Raw genomic sequence first — 23238 nt, 5'->3', positions numbered from 1 at the left:
GGGGTTTTTTAAAGGAAAATTGTATTTTAAAACTTTTCAATAAAAAAAAAAACATCTACTAAAGCACTTTGTTTCTAACATATTGTTATAGATAAATAAAATAAAGTATTTCTCATCAGGATATTGAGCATGACTTCCGAGATTAAGTTAATTAATATGGTTAGAATAGAAAGCAGGGGAAGATCAATTCAAAGAAAATTATAGTCAACATTTCTCCTTATTAGAAGCAATTTAAAATTATGTACATAAAGGAACACTAAATGCATTTGGGCAGAATAATAGAGTTAAAAGGAGACTTGTTAGCTGCTGATCCAACCTCCTGCTCAGTGGAGTTCTATTAAAGCATTGCCATCAAATGCCTATACAACCTTTATTTGACAACATTCAGTGAAGATGACCCTGCTACTTCTTTAGCTAACTGCTTCCACTGCTGAATTCCTCTTAGAGTTACAAGTGTCATAACACTGTCAGATTTTTTTTTAAAAAACTGTACATTCACGAACAGCTCACATTGACTTGGTCCTTGGTCCTAAATCAAAATAGCTGAGAGTACATAATATGTTAATCCAGAAACAAATGGCATCATACCAATGAGACGTACAAACCAGGTGTTCACTAGAAGAAGCTGCACAATATAAGAGGGTTACACATTTTAGGTGGCTATTTCTAATTCCAGTAATTTAAGTATAACCTCGTCTAGATTTATCATGAAGCTAGCTGATTGCCTGATTTTAAATTGTATTTTGCTTCCTGCTGTTTGGTTTTGAGGAAGGAATAGATGTTGCTAAAAATAAGAGAATGTTAGAATTAGAAGAATACAGACCGAGGTTTGGGATGAATGTTTTTTAATGGTACAATGAAGTTAAAGTTAATGTAGAATTCAAATATAATTAGGAGTGCCATTTTACAGATATGGGCTAGATACTGTATGACCCAAGCTGTGCTTGAAAGAAACAGCAGGCAAGAAAAAATGGTTAATAGATCAAGATTTGATAATGCAGGAAACTGAAGAACTTAAAGCTGAAATCAAGAGAACAAAAGGATTTACTTTTAAGTGGTTTTCATATGCACAACTAAGGGAGAGCTTTAACATGGATAAAAAGCTACTAGATACAGAATAACATGAAATAGAATTTGAAAGGGAATTATGTACACATGATGAGCATATGATTACTAACATGTATACATTATTGTCCCCTTCATGGATTACTGCCTTGTCGTGGCGAAGGGGCTTGCGTAATTCAATGAAGCTATGAGCTATGCCGTGCAGGGCCACCCAAGACGGACAGGTCATAGCAGAGAGTTCTGACAAAACGTGATCCACTGGAGAAGGAAATGGCAACCCACTCCAGTATCTTTGCCATGAAAACCCTATGGACAGTACCAAAAGGCAAAACGATATGACGCTGGAAGATGAGCCCCTCAGGTCGGAAGGCGTCCAATATGCTACTGGGGAAGAGCAGAGGGCTAGTACTAGTAGCGCCAGAAAGAATGAAGTGACTGGGCCAAAGCCGAAAGGACGCTCAGCTGTGGATGTGTCTGGTGGTGAAAGGAAAGTCCAATGCTGTAAAGATTTTTTCTCCATAGGAACCTGGAATGTAAGATCCATGAATCAAGGAAAGCTGGACGTGGTCAAACAAGAGATGACAAGACTGAACATTGACATCTTAGGTATCAGCGAACTAAAATGGACAGGAATGGGTGAATTTAATTCAGATGACCATCAGGTATACTACTGTGGGCAAGAATCCTTCAGAAGAAATGGAGTAGCCTTCATAGTCAATAAAAGAGTAGGAAAAGCAATACTGGGATACAATCCTCAAAATGACAGAATGATCTCAGTTCGAATCCAAGGCAAACCATTCAATATCACAGTAGTCCAAGTCTATGCCCCAACCACCAGTGCTGAAGAGGATGAAATTGACCAGTTCTATGAAGCACTACAGCACCTTATAGAACTAACACCAAAAAATGATGTTCTTATCATCATGGGGGATTGGAATGCTAAAGTAGGAAGCCAAAAGATAACTGGAATAACAGGCAAGTTTGGCCTTGGAGTGCAAAATGAAGCAGGGCACAGGCTGATAGAATTCTGTCAAGAGAATGCGATGGTCATAGCAAACACTCTTTTCCAACAACCCAAGAGACGGCTCTACACATGGACATCACCAGATGGTCAACACAGAAATCAGATTGACTATATGCTCTGCAGCCAAAGATGGAGAAGCTCTATACAGTCAGTAAAAACAAGACCAGGAGCTGACTGTGGCTCAGACCATGAGCTTCTCCTTGCAAAGTTTAGGCTTAAACTGAAGAAAGTAGGGAAAAGCACTAGGCCACTCAGGTATGAATTAAATCATATCCCTGTTGAATATACAGTAGAGGTGACAAATAGATTTAAGGAATTAGATCTGATAGACAGAGTGCCTGAAGAACTATGGACAGAGGTTCGCGACATTGTACAAGAGGTAGCAACCAAAACCGTCCCAAAGAAAAATAAATGCAAGAAAGCAAAATGGCTGTCTGAGGAAGCTTTGCAAATAGCTGAGGAAAGGAGGGAAGCGAAAGGCAAGGGAGAAAAAGAAAGATACGCCCAATTGAATGCAGAATTCCAGAGAATAGCTAGAAGAGATAAGAATGCCTTCTTAAATGAACAGTGCAAAGAAATAGAAGAAAACAATAGAATAGGGAGGACCAGAGATCTTTTCAAGAAAATTGGAGAAATGAAGGGCACGTTTAATGCAAAAATGGGCATGATAAAGGACCAAAATGGCAGGGACCTAACAGAGGCAGAAGAGATTAAGAAGAGGTGGCAAAATTACACAGAAGAACTATACAAGAATGAGCTTAACGTCCCTGATAATCACAATGAGGTGGTCACTGACCTCGAGCCAGACATCCTAGAATGTGAAGTGAAGTGGGCCTTAGAAAAACTGAGCAACAACAAAGCTAGTGGAAGTGACAGTATTCCAGCTGAGCTATTCAAAATCTTAAAAGACAATGCAGTAAAAGTGCTACACTCAATTTGCCAGCAAATTTGGAAAACTCAACAGTGGCCACAGGATTGGAAAAGATCAGTTTACATTCCAATTCCAAAGAAAGGCAGTGCCAAAGAATGTTCAAACTATCGCACCATTGCACTCATTTCTCATGCTAGTAAAGTCATGCTTAAAATCCTACAAGCTAGACTTCAGCAGTATGTGGATCGAGAACTACCAGAAGTACAGGCAGGATTTCGAAGAGGCAGAGGAACTAGAGATCAAATTGCCAATATACGCTGGATCATGGAGAAAGCTAGGGAGTTCCAGAAAAACATCTACTTCTGCTTCATTGACTATGCTAAAGCCTTTGATTGTGTGGATCACAACAAACTGTGGCAAGTTCTTAAAGAGATGGGAGTACCAGACCATCTTATTTGTCTCTTGAGAAACCTATATGCGGGTCAAGAAGCAACAGTGAGAACTGGACACGGAACCACTGATTGGTTCAAAATTGGGAAAGGAGTCCGGCAAGGCTGTATACTGTCGCCCTGCCTATTTAACTTATATGCAGAGCACATCATGAGAAAGGCAGGGCTAGATGAATCAAAAGTTGGAATTAAGATTGCCGGAAGAAATATCAACAACCTAAGATACGCAGATGATACCACTCTAATGGCAGAAAGTGAAGAAGAACTAAAGAGCCTCTTGTTGCAGGTGAAGAAGGAGAGTGCAAAACTTGGGTTGAAACTTAACATTAAGAAAACCAAGATCATGGCATCTGGCCCTCTCAATTCCTGGCAAATAGATGGGGAAGAAATGGAGGTAGTGACAGATTTTATTTTCCTGGGCTCCAAGATCACTGCAGACGGGGACTGTAGCCAAGAAATTAAAAGACGCTTGCTCCTGGGGAGGAAAGCCATGGCAAATCTAGACAGCACACTAAAAAGCAGAGACATCACCCTGTCAACAAAAGTGTGTATAGTCAAGGCTATGGTCTTCCCAGTTGCAATGTATGGCAGTGAAAGTTGGACCATAAGAAAGGCTGAGCGCCAAAGAATTGAGGCCTTTGAACTGTGGTGCTGGAGAAGACTCCTGCGAGTCCCTTGGACTGCAAGGCGATCAAACCGGTCAGTCCTAGAGGAGATCAATCCTGACTGCTCTTTAGAAGGCCAGATTCTGAAGCTAAAACTCAAGTACTTTGGCCACCTAATGAGAAGGAAGGACTCACTGGAGAAGAGCCTAATGCTGGGAAAGATCGAGGGCAATAGAAGAAGGGGACGACAGAGAATGAGGTGGCTGGATGGAGTCACTGAAGCAGTAGGCGCGAGCTTAAATGGACTCCAGAAGATGGTAGAGGACAGGAAGGCCTGGAGGAATGTTGTCCATAGGGTCGCGATGGGTCGGACACGACTTCGCAGCTAACAAAAACATACATTATTGTTGAGATTTAAAATGGAAGACGAACAAGCTAAAGAGTGTGTGATAAAAAGCTGAAGTGTGAAACATAGGAAGAACAGATTAAAGATTTCATGGGTTAAGTATTTTGGTTACAACATATAGATTGTATCAATGGGAAAGAATGTTAAAAGATCTGAAATACACATTGCCCTATAATTTAAGAAAGAATTTTTGTAGAACAATGTATATGTCACCAGAGACATTATTTAAGATATACAAGGAACCTCTAATTGTTGTTGGAAATGTGAAAAGTATGAAAAAGTGAAAAATGCTGGGTACATGTACCTATAATGATGTAGGGAACATTAAAAATTAATATTCAGTTGAAATCAGAATTTTTCTTATGAGGGTTTATGGATAGCCAACTAGAAAAGGCTCACAGAAGATGATTCATGTAACTGTTGCAAAGAAAGTTGGAAGTCACTTCTTTAAATATTTCTTTTCTTTTCTTTTCTTTTACAAATGTTATTGAGTTTTTAATATTACATTCACATATTTATTGTTGGGCATGTATTTAATTACTTTTTAATTTTTGTAGCTTTGTGTTTTATTCTTGCCCTGTACACCGCCCTGAGTCCTTCGGGAGAAGGGCAGTATACAAATATTAATAAATTAAATTAAATTAAATTAAATTTGAAAAGCAACGTGGTGGCTGGGTAGTAGTAATTAAATTACATGCAGATACCATTAGTACAGATTTCAAATTGCTACCATAAACATTTCCTCTCTTTTTCCCTTCATATATACTGTCTATTTGTAAATTTAAAGACAAGTTTTATCCTATCAATCACATAGAAATAACTTTCTTACATATATCCATAGTTTTTAGTTTACACATATTCTAATTGTTTTAATATACAATCTTTTAGGCAATCAATGACATAATAGATTTTTCAATTTTAATTTCCACTAACATTTAGATTTAACGTTTGATATTTATATACTCCCAATTCATCTATCACCGTTCCTCACAAAATCTAATATTTAAAATACACATCCTGTTTACTTAACTTCTCACCCTCTATGTCAACAAATTAAGGATACAATATGATATCCTTCCTTTTTGCTAATTTTCAGGTTTTTTAAGTAGTAATCAAAATTTCTTTTTATTTCTTCCTCTTCCTCTTTGTATCTGATATCTTTTGCTTAAACTGATAATTTTTGTTTTTAACATTTCATATAGACTTATTTATTACTTTCAACAATATGTTTTTAGATAATCTACATTATTCACCTTTACATGACCTTTATGCACAAATCAATATTCAAATTAGCTATTAGTATTTATGCTGCTAAATTTTAATGACCAAATTTTTTTCTTTATCTCAGTTCATAACAATGTCTTGTGTTCAACATACACATCTTATCTATTTAAGTACATTCTGTTTCAGATTTCAATAAGATGGTCAAAACTCCATTCTTCTTGAGTCTTATTCTGGCTTTTTTCCTTTGCCAAATCATCTTCCATATCCTTGTTTTTGGGTCATCGAACCAATCTCCATGTATATTAATTGATATTGGCAAAACCATTTGGTTGCCGTTTTTTGAGAGGACTTGTAGGTCTAGTGGGTCATCTCTTTATTCTTCCATATCGACGTAGTTTTTCTGAATTGTTTGTCTTCTCATCCAACTGTTCTTTTTCTAGATCCTCTAGTTCCTTCTGAGTTGTATAAGAAATCTTATCCTTTTTCCAAGTTGTCAATGTCTTTTCTGGATTTTCAAATATCAATATTTGTTGAATAATAGATTCTTCTGTCATCGTATTTGAATGTTTCATTTTTTCTATTGTATTTTGTATAGATGGTTCTTTAATTGTGGTCAAAGTTTGGGCTTTCATATCTGGGCTGTCTTCTTGTTCCTTCCCATAGGTAAAGGTAAAGGTTCCCCCGCACATGTGTGCTAGTTGTTTCTGACTCTAGGGGCCGGTGCTCATCTCCGTTTCAAAGCCAAAGAGCCAGCGCTTGTCTGAGGACGTCTCCGTGGTCATGTGGCCGGCATGAGTAGACGCCAAAGGCACACAGAACACTGTTACCTTCCCACCATAGTGGTCCCTATTTTTCTACTTGCATTTTTACGTGCTATCGATCTGCTAGGTTGGCAGAAGCTGGGACGAGTAACAGGTGCTCACTCTGTTACACAGCACTCGGGATTCGACCCACCAAACTGCCGACCTTCAGATCGACAAGCTCAGCATCCTAACCCACTGAGTCACCGTGTCCCTTGTTCCTTCCCATAGCCTCTTAATATTTCATTGGCTGTAGTAAGAATTTGGATTAGTGTTTTCAACATAGTGAGAGTTTGTTGATCTTCATCCATAAATAAATTTTGTTCCTGGTCTTTTTCCATATTGGTATTTTACACTTAGAAAATCCAAAAGAGATTTTTTTTTCTAAGTAGGCAACACAAAGCCTTTCACAACTGTTGTTTCAAAGTTCTCAAGGTTATGTATCTTATCTATTTCCCAGGCCCCTTTTAAAGTTTCCCTTTGAGTCCCAAAGTTGTCTTAATCTTTTCAGTTTTTCTTTCTTTTTTCATAAGAAAGAGTCCAGATTTCCAACAGAAGTAGACAATGAACAATAGGAAACAAAAAATCTTTCAGTCCACATGCTTTGAAAAATAAAGGTCCATTTGGGATTCAGTTACTTTTTCAACTTTTAAAATGCCCCTGGGTATTTCGTCGCTGGTCTTTCTGGAGGGAGGGCTAAAGTTCCCCTTCCCTCACTGCAGGGGGAAAAATGCTTAGCAGCTTAAGGAAGTACAGAAAATAATTAGGGTGTAAAAGAGGTAGATCTCACCCAGTCTCTTCCGCACTGCTTTAAGTGTTGCCTGGTGGAAAATGTGACTTTGGCTATTCACAGCCTAGGGATGATCCATAATGGCCGGTCCTTTTGTCTGTGGGTTTGGAGGGATTGCCAAGTCTAACAGGAGAGTTGCGAGCGCCCCTCCTTGCTGGTCGCCTCTCCCAGCCGTCCATAGCAGCTGCATGGCAAACCGGAAGCCCCACTTTTTTAAATATTTCTTTTAACTTTTTTATTTTTCAATTCTGTTGTACATGTCTTCTACCTTTCTCTCTTTCCTATTTTTCTTTTTGCATCTTTTTTTACTCTTCTGTAACTTTCAACTTGCAAATTAAAATTCCTCATTTGATCAACTTGGTGAGGGTAGCATCATAAAGAAGAATGTTATGATTATTATGTATTTGATTCAATTTTCTCTTCCTCCTCCTCCTCCCACCTATATTCCTATCAATCTACTGATTACATGTTGGAAGATTTGTATACTTTTACCTACCCACAAAAGCCCTCTATTTTCACTGCAATTTTTGTTCTCTGGCAGGTTCAGCAGATTTTTTTGCAGAGAGAGAGAAAAAAGGTGGCATAAAGCAGGAAGTGCTCATATTTCAATAAAATCAACTGCCAGAAGCAAAACAACAGCGAGCCTTTAATTCCTTGAAGCTACAGTTACAGAAATTATCTCTGTTGTTTAATATTTAATATTGTTTAATATTTAAGTAACACCTTCCCAAACATTATTCAAGATAATTCTTTACTGAATTAACTTGTAATTTTTCACAATGTTTTTTTTCTTTTCCCAAGCTTTCTGCTTGTCTATCTTATTTCCACACTGACAATTTCAGTCTAGGTCACTCTAGTTGTAAAAAGTGACTTACGGTGGTGTACCTTTATGTTACTTACTGTATCTTTCTGTCACTCTCAAGCCATGAGGTTTTCCTTTGGAATAAAAATGAAACGGGGGAAGCCAGAGAGCCACCAGATTGCTGGAGAGATTTTACAGTGAACCTTGTTCCCATGTGGGTCTAAATAAGAGCAAGAATACTGCTTTTGCCATCACAGGAACTTCTCTTTTCCTTTGAAAGAAATTCTAAAAGCAAGTGCTCTTTCATCATATTGAAAGACTACCGGTAGAAATAATTTAAAAGAATATTTCTGCATGGTAAAAGTTTAAAGTAAGGGCTTACAATAAAATAGTCCTAATGCAAATGTGAAAAGAGAAGAAAAGAACCCACAAGAGGGGATTTTTCAGGTCATGTTGATTAAGCAATGTGATCTAGGAAGCTTCCCTTCTCAGTGATGGCTCCTGGCCTCTGGAATGATATCCCACTAGAGATCTCTACTGCTCCCATCTTTTTTGACTTTCTTCAAATTATTAAAGGCTTGGTTGTTCTTTCAGGTCTTGAATTAAAATAATCCCTTTGGGCTTTTGTTTTGTTTTGGGGGTTCTGTCTTCCAGATAGCTGTATTCTTTTTCTTTAATATATGTGTTTTCTTTTACATTAATTTTTTTTAGTTCTATTTTTATTTTATTTTTTTAAAAAGTTAAAATATAAAACCAAAATTTATTTTGAACAAACAAACAAATGAAAAAAAAAGAAATAAGACATTTAAAAAGTGCATTAAAAAACGAAGAAAAAAAACACATATACACATTGTCCCACTAGTTCAGACATGTCAAACTCGCAATGTCATGTGACGTTGTGTGAAGTATCAGAATTGTTTTGCCATTGCCGGCAATGAGGTGGGTGTGGCTTCCACGTGATGGGTCCGCCGCGTGGGCCAGCAGTTTGACACCCCTGCCCTAGTTGAATACTGATTAATTGCAATGGCTCAGTGGTTAAAGATGCTGAGCTTGTCAGCTGGAAGGCTAACAGCTCAGATTCAAGACCTGAACACCATGCAGTGGATGAACTCCTGTTTCTGCCTCAGCTCCTGCCCACCTAGCAGTTTGAAAGCATGCCAATGCAAGTAGATTAATAGGTACCACTTTGGTGGGAAGGTAACAGTCTTCTATGCACCTTTGGAGTATAACCATTCTGACTGCATGCCAGCATTTCATGATGATCATATCAGGTAAGTCTTGAAAAAGGGAACTAGAAAGACCACTTATTCTTAACCATAGTATGGGATGTCTCCTTTCCACTATACCTACTGCAACTATGGTAGAATGTAGTCTGGAGTTGCAGAGGGAGAGTCTTTTTCCCTGAAGACAAAGTGACAATGGAGTTTTGGAATGTCTGCTAGACAGGAAACGAGTGAAGGCAGAATTCTCCCTAGCAATACACAGTGTATATCTAACAGTTATGCAGATAGTTGCTTTAGTCTGGCAGGATTCTATCTGTAGGCAAACAAAAACCAAGACCTACTCAGAAGTAACTTCATGTGTCATTTCTGGCTGCTAGGGCCCAACAGCAACAAATACGTGAAAGCAGATAGGTAAAATAAGATGCAAACATATTTTACTACTGTCATTTAATATGTACATGTGCACATGGTTGTTATATGTCTGAATTCCCAAGGATAAAGTCCCAGGGAAATAGGATAGCATGGTTAAGATCACGGGTGTCAAACTCGCTGCATCACGTGACATGTCGCGACATATCATGACTTTTTTTGCATTGCCAGAGCTGGGGTGGGTGCGGCCTCTGCATGATGCAACCGGCATGTGGGCTGGCAGTTTGACACCCCTGGTTTAGACTGGTTTAGACTGTAAAGCCTGCATATCAAGGATACTTTATTATTTTAAAAATATGTTTCTAGAAAAATATTCTAGGTTTCTATATTCACAAAAACAATGTCAATGCTCCTACCTTTATTTATTTCTTTTAAGAAATCCCATTTGGCTGTTCTTTCTAGCTGGCTGATCGCTATTGAACTTCACTGCTATTAGGCATCAGTTTTGCTAAGGCACTCTTCGTTTGTTGAAAGATTGTGTGATGCTAAAATTGAGTGGTGGAAACTTGACAGGAGATTAGGATTGTTCCCTATCTGTGTTATCAAAATTTCATTGATATATCTGGCTCATGTATAGTCACTGAGAAAGCAATCTTGTGTACTTATCCCAGTCTAAGTTGCTCAATTGTTCTTATTAATAAAAAAATCAACATGGACAAGGATAAATAATTATGAAATGAACCCTAACCCAGTTTTATCTATTTTATTTGCACTCTATCTGTTTAATAAAAATAAGTCATTTTTCATCTAGGCTTTTAAAAATATATTGCAAATATATTGGAGATGCCTAATAAATGAATATTACAATCAAAAACAAAATGGCAGATTGATTAACTGGATTAAAATTGGTTGGACTGACTTCTACTCTCAGTTCTCTAGGAACCACTCTTCTTTTGCTCTTATTGCTGACCTCACAGTTAGGTGTACAATGAAAAATGCAAGATGGTCCTTAGATATAGAGCTGTTTAATAAGATAAGGTTCTATATCGTTCATGCACAGCAGTTCAATCAGGCTTCCATTTACGCTACTAATCTTTATTACAGTATTGGATTAGTTAATTATTATAAATGCTACTACATTTAATTTATATATTTGACCTATACTGTAGGAAGTGCCTCTGTTCCATCTTAAGATTTGAAGGGGTAGCTTGGCTTGGAAAATTGTGTTACTCCATTACATCCTTTAAACTTAGGCATCCATTACCTGCTTTAATCAAGTGAAAAGGTGCTACTTGTACAGTTATACAGTAGTCCATGAGTGTGAAAAAGAAAATCTTAACATCTGGATAAAACTGGGCTGACTGTTCCAATTTTGTATTTTGAAATGTGTTTGAGTGCTCTGTGTCACAGGGATGCTTCAATTAAAAATAAATAAGTGCCAGCCAATGATTCCCCATGGACAGCACTTGGCAGACAGCAAAGGGTAGAGCAATAGAGGCAGGAGCAAGGGCACTGGATTGGGCCTCTAATATTCCATGACTTCCAAGCCCAGGCATCGGGGACTTTATGGATTTCTCCTCTGTAACTATACTTAGTAGTATAAGGAATCAGTTTTTCAGCTTCAGAGAAAAAAAGGGGGATTATGGCTATTGACAGAATGTCTATGGAGATCCAGTTGCCTCATGAAAAAGCATATTTGGGATTACTATTGACAGAATCTTAACAATCATTGTTCATAATTGTTCATTGCTATATAGGTAATCAGCAATTGGTAAATTTAGCAAGTATGCTAGTTAGACCCACTCTTCTGGCACATATTCTATGTTCATAATATTAGATTAAAGGTTAGGGCATAATTTTCCAGTTCATGATCTATTATATTGAACTGAAGTGAATTGAATATTTATTTGGCCAAGTATGATTAGAGAAATTTGTCTCCAGTGCAGAAGATCCCAATGTACATGCAAAGCAACAGACTAATGATAATCATAATAATAATACCAATAAAAGGGGGAAGTAAAGAAGATAATAAGAGGAATAATTAATAATGCCACAGTCATGCTACATGCATAAATACATGTAGACATTATTCATAGTTATCATGATTTCATACTATAGATAGAATTCTTAGACTTGCACATTCACTGAGCTTGATTAATAGAGACTACATGAACATGTCCATTATAGTGATAACAGTAAAAAATAACTTGCTATTGCTATTTACTAGAAAGTTTGTGATTTTTACTTCCCAATCTGGTCTACAATCCTGTGATTTCCTGTTGATCGTGGAAACTAAGCAGGGACAATTCCGTATAATTCTTGGATGGAAGTTGAAAATTCTGGGCTATAGGCTGGACTGGGATGTTGAAAAACAGCTTGGAAGAAGGCCTTCACACCTTCTTCCATAATATTGCTAAAAAACCTGTACCAGTGTGGTTCCTAGGGTCAACCTTGATTGTATATAAAAGGAAAGATTTCCAATCGATTTCACTTTAGTATGTGACTCAGAAAAGTGTTGTGGCATCATTACCACTAGAAATTCTTGTCAGTGCAAGGAATTTAACTATCATCGTTAAAAGGTTATTTGTCAGCAAAATAAAGAAAGTCATTCTTTATCCCAGTAAAAATTAGGGAAAAAGAGAGAGAGAGAGAGAGAGAAAAGAGTTGAAGAACTATTATTTCTGCATTTCAGTTACTGCTGAGCTGTAGCCTGAATATTAACATCCTGGTTTGCAAAATAGACCTTCTTTTATTGTGAAATCCAAAAGCTTTATCACACTTGACAGTAATTTACGGTTTTCCTACTTTAAATATTTTGTATACCAAGTTAAATGTACTGAGGTATTATTTAAGCACATTGAGATTCTGTCTATTCACTGGGGAAAAGATATGTTTTTTTTGCCACAGATAACTGCAGGAGGGAATGGAGAAGAATAAGCTGTAAAGTAGGGTGCTATATATCTATAAACTAACATAAATGGCATAAAGGAAATTTGGAAACTTTGGATGGCAAAAAGGAGTGACAGGGAATATTGGGGATAAACAATTGATTGGGCTCCATTTTTACAAATAGACATACCTATAAAATCATTTATTTAATAAGCATGAGCCTGTGGAGAACCAGACTTTCAAATTCTTTGAAATGTACGAAGGCCCCCCCACTCAGATTAAAATACTCTTTATTCTTAGTATTAAAAGAGGCATAATATTATATTTCCCAAAGGAGAAATGGAGAAAAATCTTAACAAAGGCAGAAAGCAGCCCCAGTCTTTCTTATTAGCCTCAAGCAGAAGCCTCAAGTCTTGAGAGAGGGATATTTTGTACCTGTTATGAAAGACTGGGCCAATCTATTCATAAACAAAATGCCTTCAGCCCACACAGCTGATGGGATTAAGAATTTACATTGCCCCACCCAAATTTAAGGACAGGACATGATCTTTATTTAGGACATAATAGGATTAACCCAACACTGTCTTCAGACTAGCAAAAGACACAAAAGCCCATCTCATTGCACAGCCCAGAAACATTTCCACTTCAAAGTCTAAGAACCCTATAAAGATCCACCAACTGACTCAGCTATTTTTTCAGCTGTCCCAGAACTGCATGCTGTTGTTGGTTTTGCTCATCAATAAACAAGAACCTTTTTTTCCTAAGCATCCTCCATTTTATTTCCAGCATCTTAGCCTCCATTTTATTTCCAGTGTCTTACTCCCAGCTTGGAACTGGACCTGATTTTTCTTTTAACAGAAGCGTGCCAACTTTTTAAAAACATAAAGCAGATCAACCTATTTTTTTTAATCAGAAAACTGTATCTTTTACTAAATTCCTCTTCCTTCTCCTGCTCCTTCTCCTCTTCATCCTACTCCAACCTCAACTTAAAGGAAAAGAGTCCCTCACCTCTTTAAGGAAGTTGGCTCAGTGGTGAACTATTCTGATTTAAGGAACTCTTTAAGATTTGACTAATTGCGACTAACTGTAAAACTCTGAAGCACAATGAAACATTCATGATTTCAATCCTTCTTTCTTTCTCATTTTCTATTTGGCATTACTAAGGTCTTGATTTCTACTACAATCAAGAAAAGAAAATTGGCAAGATTGGTGAATGTGGCTTCTATATTTCTAGTGTAATTGGTAGCCCTAAAGCTGCAATACAAATCACAAGGAGCTAATCTTGCTTCCCTTAATGAATAGGTGAAATTTGTCATCTTAAGGCAGGGTTTCTCAGACTCAGCAAGTTTAAGATGTGTGGACTTCAAATCCCAGAATTCCTCAGCCAGCCATGTTAACAGCTACATGTTAACAAGTAGCTCAAGTTGAGAAACAATGTTTTAAGCCAAAAAGCAAAGTTCTTACCTGTGAATAGCTGCCCCCTGTCTACCTGTAGAACTGAATTACACAAAGATTTTTTTTTTAAAAAAGTAGTGAACAACTGGCTTAATCTTTTCAAGGAAAAAAAGTTCTTAGACTTTTCTTTTGAAAAAAAAAATGTAACCAAATACATAAATCAGTCTCAATTTTATCATGCAGTAGAATGAGCCACAAGCTGAAATCACTCTGAGGTGATTATTTTTCATGTCCTAACAATTTTGTAGCAAACTTCTTTGCAACATAAATCCATTATTCCTAGGAATTTTTTTAATGATCAAGAAAAAGGTTGGACTTTACCTTATGAATGCCTATCTGGGATTCTTGCACATTGTTCTCAGACCCATTACTTCGGTTAATCATCTGCCACAGCTTTGAATACATGTTATTCTTCTCAAAAGGATTCATCCCTTTCACCCGTACATGTTCATAGACTGCAGAATCCAAAACGGTGCCATAAGGAATATCTGTCTGCCGCGAGAGATCTTGAAGAGACCTTAAATATTAGAGAAGACAAGATACACAAGATAGTTAAGTCCACATTTCCAGGCTATTGGCAAGCAAAGGACAGCACATATCACAACAGCTCTTAAGGCATTTTGATTTTGTTTTTATATGATTGTTAAAAATTAAAGCAAGTAGGGAGAATCGCCTTTATATTTTAAGACACAAGGGCAAGTACAAAGCTAGAGAGTAAAGGAGGCAAGTCAGCTTCTTTTAAAGAGCAACATAGAAGGAAAGGTTTAATATTATCCCACCTTTGAGATTTAAAGAACATGCCATTCCCAAAGTGACTTACCATTATAGTATGTTTTTTTTAAATGGAAATGGTCATTGATAGTTTAAAATCTAGCATCATCCAAAAGAAAACCAACAAAAGAAAAGAGCAAGGGCTAAAATTGATTGGTTTCATGTATCTGTCAAATTTATATGACACCTTTCCATCAGACAGTCCTCAAGATGTCAAGCAATAACCAGAAATAGGAATCATAGCATTATCATCTATTTGATTTCGCCCCTGGACATCAAAGTAAAAGCACTCTTCTAGCACTGATAAATTACATCTCTACAAAGATTGTTTCTATCATAAACACAGCAAACCATTTCTTAAGTTACACTTCTTATATTAAAGTCCTAAAAGAGACAAAGGAACATCCAAAGCATCAATAAAAGGGGCAAAACTGAACTTTAGTATCTCAGAAGAATTAGCTGGAGGAACATGTGAAAAATCAGCATACTACAGATATATAAGAATTATGAGTCTGCTTCCTGTGAGTCAACCTACTGATTTATTTATTTCAGTTTTATCTACAATAATAATGTATGCCTCTCTCCCTTCTTCATTGGGTGGAGATTCCCTTGTAACAAATAGGCAGCAAATCCTTGTATAAAACTGTAGTTCAAAAGAGCTGTCTCCAAAACAGCTTTACTGCTGCTATTTCTGCCAGCAAAACCAACATTGATTCGATGTAGTAAAATATCAGAAACATTAGTGAATAACTAAAGCAAGAAATAGCCTTCACTAATAAAAAAATAACAAAAACATTATTTTCTTGGGTGAAATAGATGGGAACTCGGATCTCTGAGTGATTAAATAAGACAATAATCAGTTCATTGTCAAGATAATTGACATGTACTGCTTGTTTTTTTTACTAAAGTAAACATACAGATAGTCCTTGACTTACAACAGTTCATTTAGTGAGTGTTCAAAGTTACAATGGCACTGAAAAAAGTGACATGACCATGTTTCACAGTTATGACCTTTGCAGAATCCCCATGGTCATGTGATCAAAATTCAGATACTTGGCAACTGGGTTCATACTTATGACTGTTGCTGTGTCCCGGGGTCATGTGATGACCTTTTGCAAGCTTCTGACAAGCAAAGTTAATGGGGAAGCCAGATTTGGCTTACACAACCATGTTACTAGTTTAACAACTGCAGTGATTCACTTAGCAATTGTGGCAAGAAGGATTGTAAAATGGGGAAAAGCTGACTTAACAAATGACTCACTTAACAACAAAAATTTTGGACTCAGTTGTGATTTTAAGTTGAGGACTACCTGTAAGCAGTTATCTGCTCATGTCACTAGTGGAGAGCAAATAAATTACATCAGTGAAGGATTAGTACATTAAGTTTTAGTATGGACGGCCTGGTCACTGCAAGGTAATAGTGTTATGCTGAACTTAAACATTATTCATTTATTATTCATGGTAGTCATCTCTTGCAGTAAATATGCCCGAGAAGTATCTGAAGCCACATGCAACGGGAATCAGAGAAAATCTAATAGTAAAGTTGGTCTTAACATGATAATTACTATCTTCCTCTATAGAAGGGCCATGGACAGAAAACAATAGCCAAATAAGCATCTTCTGAAATGTTGATAGTGAGAACAATGGTAAATTATAATTGTTTGTCTTTCTTATCAGAAATTACATCTTTGCAACCAAGAAACCCAATTAGCTATTTTACACAAATCAGCTCTTGCACGTTTCCCACAATTATCACAATGAATGGTTTTGAAATAAAGGTGAGAAAGAAAAGAAAAATAGTTGCAGAAGGGCTACCATTTGTCAATAGGTTCTAATAAAAAAAAATACAAACTATGGTTTTCCCAAAACAACTCTTTGAATACCCATTAGAAGTGGTATTGTTATACCTGGGAAACAGAACAATGAAAGCTTAGAAAATAAAAGCACAATTGACAAATATCTACAGACCTTTTTGATAAATTTAGTATCATTATATTTCTTAGCCCAGGGATATTGTTGTGGGGAAAAAGAGGAGGAGGCAAGTATATAATGCATGTTTGTGGCCTTGAGTTACCTGCAAAGTAATAAAAGCCTGGATAAAAACCTAATAAGTAAATAAAATAAAAATGCCCAAAATATATTATTAAACCTGTGCATATTCAGTGAAAAGTGGAACTGCACTTATTTAGGTAAAGCTCCATACTTGCATGGATACAAGGTTTAAGCACATATAGTAGTAAGTTTACAGTCTAGATATTCAGCTTCTTAAAATCTTTAATCTGGTTCTCAGAGCTCTCTCAAAAATAACTATCAAACTGGGTTTTTAAAGGACAGAATTGAAAATTATTTACTATCTGACCTCTCTCTCTCTCCCTCCCTCCATATCTATATCTATATCTATATCTATATCTATATCTATATCTATATCTATATCTATATCTATATCTATATCTATATCTATATCTATATCTATATCTATATCTATATCTATATCTATATCTATATCTATATCTATATCTATATCTATATCGGTGGAGCAGTGGGCTAATGCCTTCTTAAGTAACACCAGCTGCCTGCAATTAGTGCAGGTTCGAGTCCCACCAGGCTCAAGGTTGACTCAGCCTTCCATCCTTCCAAGGTAGGTAAAATGAGAACCCAGATTGTTGGGGGCAATAAGCTGACTTTGTAATAATGCCGCTTGGGGCCCCCCGAAAGCCCTAATAAGCAGGCATATACATAGAATGAAGGCTATTGCTAAGCACATTGATTTGTGCTTAGATTGTAAGCCGCCCTGAGTCTTTGGAGAAAGGTGGGATATAAATGGGATTAAAATAAAAATAAAAAATAAATAAATCTATATCTATATCTATATCATCTATATCTATATCTATATCTATATCTATATCTATATCTATATCTATATCTATATCTATATCTATATCATCTATATCTATATCTATATCTATATCTATATCTATATCTATATCTATATCTATATCTATATCTATATCTATATCTATATCTATATCTATATCTATATCTATATCTATATCTATATCTATATCTATATCGGTGGAGCAGTGGGCTAATGCCTCCTTAAGTAACACCAGCTGCCTGCAATTAGTGCAGGTTCGAGTCCCACCAGGCTCAAGGTTGACTCAGCCTTCCATCCTTCCCAGGTAGGTAAAATGAGGACCCAGATTGTTGGGGGCAATTAAGCTGACTTTGTAATAATGCCGCTTGGGGCGCCCCGAAAGCCCTAATAAGCAGGCATATACATAGAATGAAGGCTACTGCTAAGCTTGTAAGCCGCTCTGAGTCTTCGGAGAAGGGCGGGATATAAATGGAATTAAAAATAAATAAAAAATATCTATCTATCTATCTATCTATCTATCTATCTATCTATCTATCTATCTACACACACACACACACACACACACACACACACACACACACACACACACATTGTGTGCCAGTGCACTGTATATCCCTCAAAATTGTGAGAGGCAGACTTGCAAAGTAGTATCTACATTAGCATTTCTCAACACTAATCCTGGCAACTTTAAGATATGTGGACTTCAAGCTCAGAATTCCAACGTTGCCGCAATTGAGAAACATTGTTCCAAATGAGACAGTTTGTTCTACAAGGAATAGTGCAAGCATGTACTTTGGGCTTTACTTGTGCTTGTGGTATACTGATCAAACTGGTCAAAACTGATTGATATTGTTCTTACCATTAGCAAAAAATGTTGTATATGGCATGGGTATGATTCTGGCTAGTAACCTGCTCTTTATTACAGTATTATATTAAAGTACTAAATGAAAGCCTTGATTGATTATAGCCATGATGAGCATTGGAGCATAGACCATATCTATGTGAAATACGCTGTAGGTTAAAGTGTGTATGAAAGGACAATTGCTGTAAAATAACAGAATGAGAGAAATATACTGCCAAAAGCATATAAGGAGAAATAGTTTCAAAGACTGAAGAAGCTACTTGGATAAGCAGTTAAAGGTTTCAAACCCAAAAGAAAAGACTAGTTGCCATGACTCAGTTTCCAGACAGTTACAAAGGGTGTATCCAGCAGAATGAAATGATGCAATCATTTCAAATAGGGTGGAAATGAGGAAATGCTGGAAGGAGAATTAGTGATAGAGTTGCACTTAAATGAATGCTGTCAATGTTAGCATGCAAGAAAAAAATCTGAAAAGGAAGGCATAGGACTCTTAAAATGTTGAAAAAGGGTAAAGCTGCAGTTGCAGATGGTATAAACTTGGAAAAAGTGGAAATATTGATCTGGTTTGCTTATGGAGAGATTGTGCAACTTGTTCAAATATGTCTGAAGGCTGCATCTGTACTGGATGATTGGAAAAATGTCACTACTGTTCTTGTGGGCAAAGGGAAAGTTAGTGAATACAAAAATTTGCCAGGCCATTTGTTTGTTAAATGTACCTGGGAAGCTATTTGTCAGAAATCTGATCCAAAAGGGACAATGAGCAAAATTTGTGAATGCGATGTAGTTTTATGATGGAGAGATGGCAATGGTAACCCACAACCTTCGTTTCAGCTGGAAAGGGTAGCTGAGTCAGGAGGCAACTGACACTGACAATTTCTAGCTTGCGGGTTGAGTACCAAACAAACAACGAGTACTGGGACAAATTTTTCTCATCAAAATGTGTTGAATACCAAATTCAATGAGTTTCAAAGCAGTTGAATACCAAAGTATGACTGTATAAAAAGTAAAGCATGACATGGCTTTCATAGTCAAAAAGATGTAACAAAGACAATAGTGGGTTAGGATACAGCTAGTGACCAAATAACATCACTTCCATTTTGTGGGCAGCCCTTTAATATGATGATTATCCATGTTTATGCTCCAGCCATTGATGCAGAAAAAGAGAAGGCTGACAGGTTTTATGATCCAGTTCAATCTGAAGTTGCCAGAATATGCAAGCAAGATGCACTGCTTGGGATGCCGAAGTTGGAAATCGGAAGGAGAATGTAATTAGACTGTATGGCCAAGGCAAGTGAAGTGATGTAGGAGAATGACTTATCAGCAACAGCCAATTTCTTCACAGCTAACACAATTGTCCAACGACCAAAATGATGCCAGTAACAAGGACATCACTAGATAAAGCACAAAGACATCAATTTGATAGAATGAGTTGGAAGAGATCAGTTGTAACAAAAAGGATAATCCCATGGCTCGAACATGGAGCAGATCACATACTGCTAATGTGCAAGTTCCAAATCAAGCTAAAGCTGAGGAATAAAGACAGCTAGTTTTCACAATATGCTCTTGAGCATATATTCACACAATTTTCAAGGAGAACACCAAGAATCACTTTGAAGTCTTGAACATTATTGTTAGGGAGCCAGGGGAACTGTATAATGAATTCAAAGAATGAATGTGAAAAGAGACTGCCAAAATTTAAGAAACAGAAGAAAAGAAACTGGATGTCCAAACAGATGGTGAGAACTGCCAAGAATAGAAAAGCCAAAGCTAAGGACAAAAATGACAGGAAAAAACAAAGCATTATAGAGAGATGTACAGAGAGAAAAGAGACAAGAAGCAATATTATGGTGTCTATAAATTTAATTTAATTTTTAATTTTATTAGATTTATATACCGCCCTTTCCTGAAGGACTCAGGGCGGTTTACAGGGCATTTTAAAATCACACCAATACAAAATACAAAAGTTAAAAGACAATTAAAAAGATTAAATTATCCCTGAGAATAAAACCCCAGTTAAAATTCTCAGCCTGGGCCAGAGAGCTCAAAGAGCCAAGTCTTCAGGTCCTGGAGGAATGAACGCAGGTCAGGGGCAGTCCTGAGCTCCACGGGCAGCTGGTTCCAGAGGGCAGGTGCACCCACAGAGAAGGCCCTCCCCCTGGGTGTTATCTGCCGGCAATCTTTTACTGGCGGCACCCTGAGAAGACCCTCCCTGTGCGAGCGCACTGGACGAAGGGAACTTGATGCTGGCAGCAGGTGTTCCCTCAAATAAGCCGGACCCAAGCCATTCAGGGCTTTATAGGTCATCACCAGCACCTTGAATCTCTCCCGGAGGGCAACCGGAAGCCAATGCAGCTCACGGAGTAGAGGTGTTACATGGGAGTATTGGGAAACCCCCATCACAACTTGCGCGGCCGCATTCTGCACCAGTTGAAGCCTCCGAGTGGTCCTCAAGGGCAGCCCCATGTAGAGAGCGTTGCAGTAGTCTAAACGGGAGGTCACGAGCACATGAGTGACTGTGCGTAGGGCATCTCGGTCCAGGTAGGGTCGCAACTGGCGCACCAGGCGAACCTGGGCAAAAGCCCCCCTGGTCACGGCTCCTATATGATCTTCAAAATTGAGCCGTGAGTCCAGGAGGATGCCCAAGTTGTGAGCCCTATCAATGGGGGGGGTAACACCTCACCCCCCATCGTTAAAGGTGGAATAGTTTGGTTAGCCCGAGATGCCGATACGCACAGCCACTCAGTCTTGGCAGGATTGAGACGAAGCCTGTTTCTCCCCATCCAGACCCGGACCGCCTGCAGGCAACGGGACATCACGGCGAGGGCATCGCTGGGTTGGTTCGGGGTGGAGAAAAAAAGTTGGGTATCATCAGCGTACTGATGATACCCCACCCCAAAACCACGAATGACCTCACCCAGCGGCTTCATATAGATGTTTTATTTATTTATTTATTTATTTATTTATTTAATTTATATACCGCCCTTCTCTCAAGAGACTCAGGGCGGTTAACAGGGCAATACATAAAAACAGGTACAAAAATGTTGAACAGGAGGGGCGAGAGAACCGACCTCTGAGGAACTCCTCCTTATATATAAAGATATATAAGATGGGATCAGACATAAAAAACAAAACAAGCCAGCCAAAAGAGCTCTGAACTCAGAAAAGCTTCAATTTGGCACTACCGATGGGAAGGCTATAGAAATTGATTGAATATCTATATAAATTTGTGAAGCTAACAAAAATAGGAAGAAATTCTGAGACTTCTGTTTTTGTGTTGTGGTGAGACAGATGCAGGAAGGCACAGCTCTGCCTTCTGGGCCTGATTTTGCCATGCTGGGGCCCTAAAAAAGGGCTGAGAGTCGTCCTGAAGAGGCGATGAAGAATGAGGAGTGTCTCATGAGGAGAGATAGCAGTATTTCTGTTCGATCTGAGAAAAGCCCTCCAAACCAGCAGGGGAAATACTGGCTACATTCCTATGGCCAACCATTAGCTGCTGTCAATCAAAGAAGAAAAGCACTAATTAACACATCGTAAACAACATATTTGGAACTGGGTAAGAATATTGATCCTTTATTTACTATTTTACAACTGAATTTCTTGGGAAAGGATCTCAAGAAGCTAAAAACCTCCAAATGTGAACGGAAGTCATGTTTTAATTTCTACGGGGGGCAAAAATATACGATATTGAAGTGGAAGTAACATAAAGCTACAGTTTTGAAATTTGAGAACTGAGATAATTGTTAAGATTTTCTCTTTGGAAAAAAACATTAAGGTGAAACATAAGAAATCAAGCCCTTGTTTTAAGAGTGGAAAATGGATTTTGAATGATATCTTGTGGTGGATCTGAGTAGAGCACTATAACTAGCTTCTTGCCTGCTAAGGGAGAACAGTTGTCAATAAAGGAAAATATTTTGGCATACTTATCAGCCTGACCATTGTTGGACTATAAACACTCACTGATCTTGGAGTTTTAATCTCAAGAGCTAGTGGAAGAGAAAGTAAAACCTGACCTTTGATTACATCTGGCTGGGAGAGACTTTTGAGCTGTTTTCAGGAAGGTTGAACACTTTGAACACTGTGGATTGTAAACTTGTCTGACTGACAATTTTTGGATGCCTGAGACAAAGGATTATTATAAAATACTGCTTTTGGAACTGGACCTGTATTCTAAAATCTATTGGATTATAAAGGCTGCATATAAAGACCAGAAAGCTAGAGGAAACTTTGTTTTATTTTTATTGAGACTGGTAATGTTAGAGGATCTCCAGGAATGATGCCTCAAGAAAAAACAAATACCTTTCAGAAGGAAATATACTCTATGCTACAATTAATTCACCAAACAATTGTTGCATACAAAAAGGATGTAAAAAGAAACTTTGTTGTTGTTGTTAGTTGTGAAGTTGTGTCCGACCTATCGCGACCCTATGGACAACATTCCTCCAGGCCTTCCTGTCTTCTACCATCTTCTGGAGTCCATTTAAGCTCACGCCTACTGCTTCAGTGACTCCATCCAGCTACCTCATTCTCTGTCGTCCCCTTCTTCTATTGCCCTCAATCTTTCCCAGCATTAGGCTCTTCTCCAGTGAGTCCTTCCTTCTCATTAGGTGGCCAAAGTATTTGAGTTTCAACTTCAGGATCTGGCCTTCTAAAGAGCAGTCAGGGTTGATCTCCTCTAGGACTGACCAGTTTGATCGCCTTGCAGTCCAAGGGACTCGCAGGAGTCTCCTCCAGCACCAGAGTAAAAAGAAACTACAATGA

The 23238-nt window shown here is 37.7% G+C and overlaps 1 protein-coding gene across 2 annotated transcripts in view; it reads right to left on the bottom strand.

Moving 5' to 3' along the window:
* The window catches only part of GRID2 (glutamate ionotropic receptor delta type subunit 2), a 1115417-nt gene that overhangs the window by 167678 nt on the left and 924501 nt on the right, over positions 1-23238 (bottom strand). For both annotated transcript variants that reach the window (XM_081332056.1, XM_081332057.1), the window contains exon 13: positions 14294-14489. In XM_081332056.1, the coding sequence (XP_081188182.1) occupies positions 14294-14489 (196 nt within the window). The remainder of the gene's footprint in view (positions 1-14293; positions 14490-23238) is intronic.

This window comes from Vipera berus (assembly GCF_964194415.1).
Source record: "Vipera berus genome assembly, chromosome: 7".
NCBI lineage: Eukaryota > Metazoa > Chordata > Lepidosauria > Squamata > Viperidae > Vipera > Vipera berus.
Note: the sequence above shows the minus strand (reverse complement) of the source record. Positions and strands in the feature narration are given on the sequence as shown.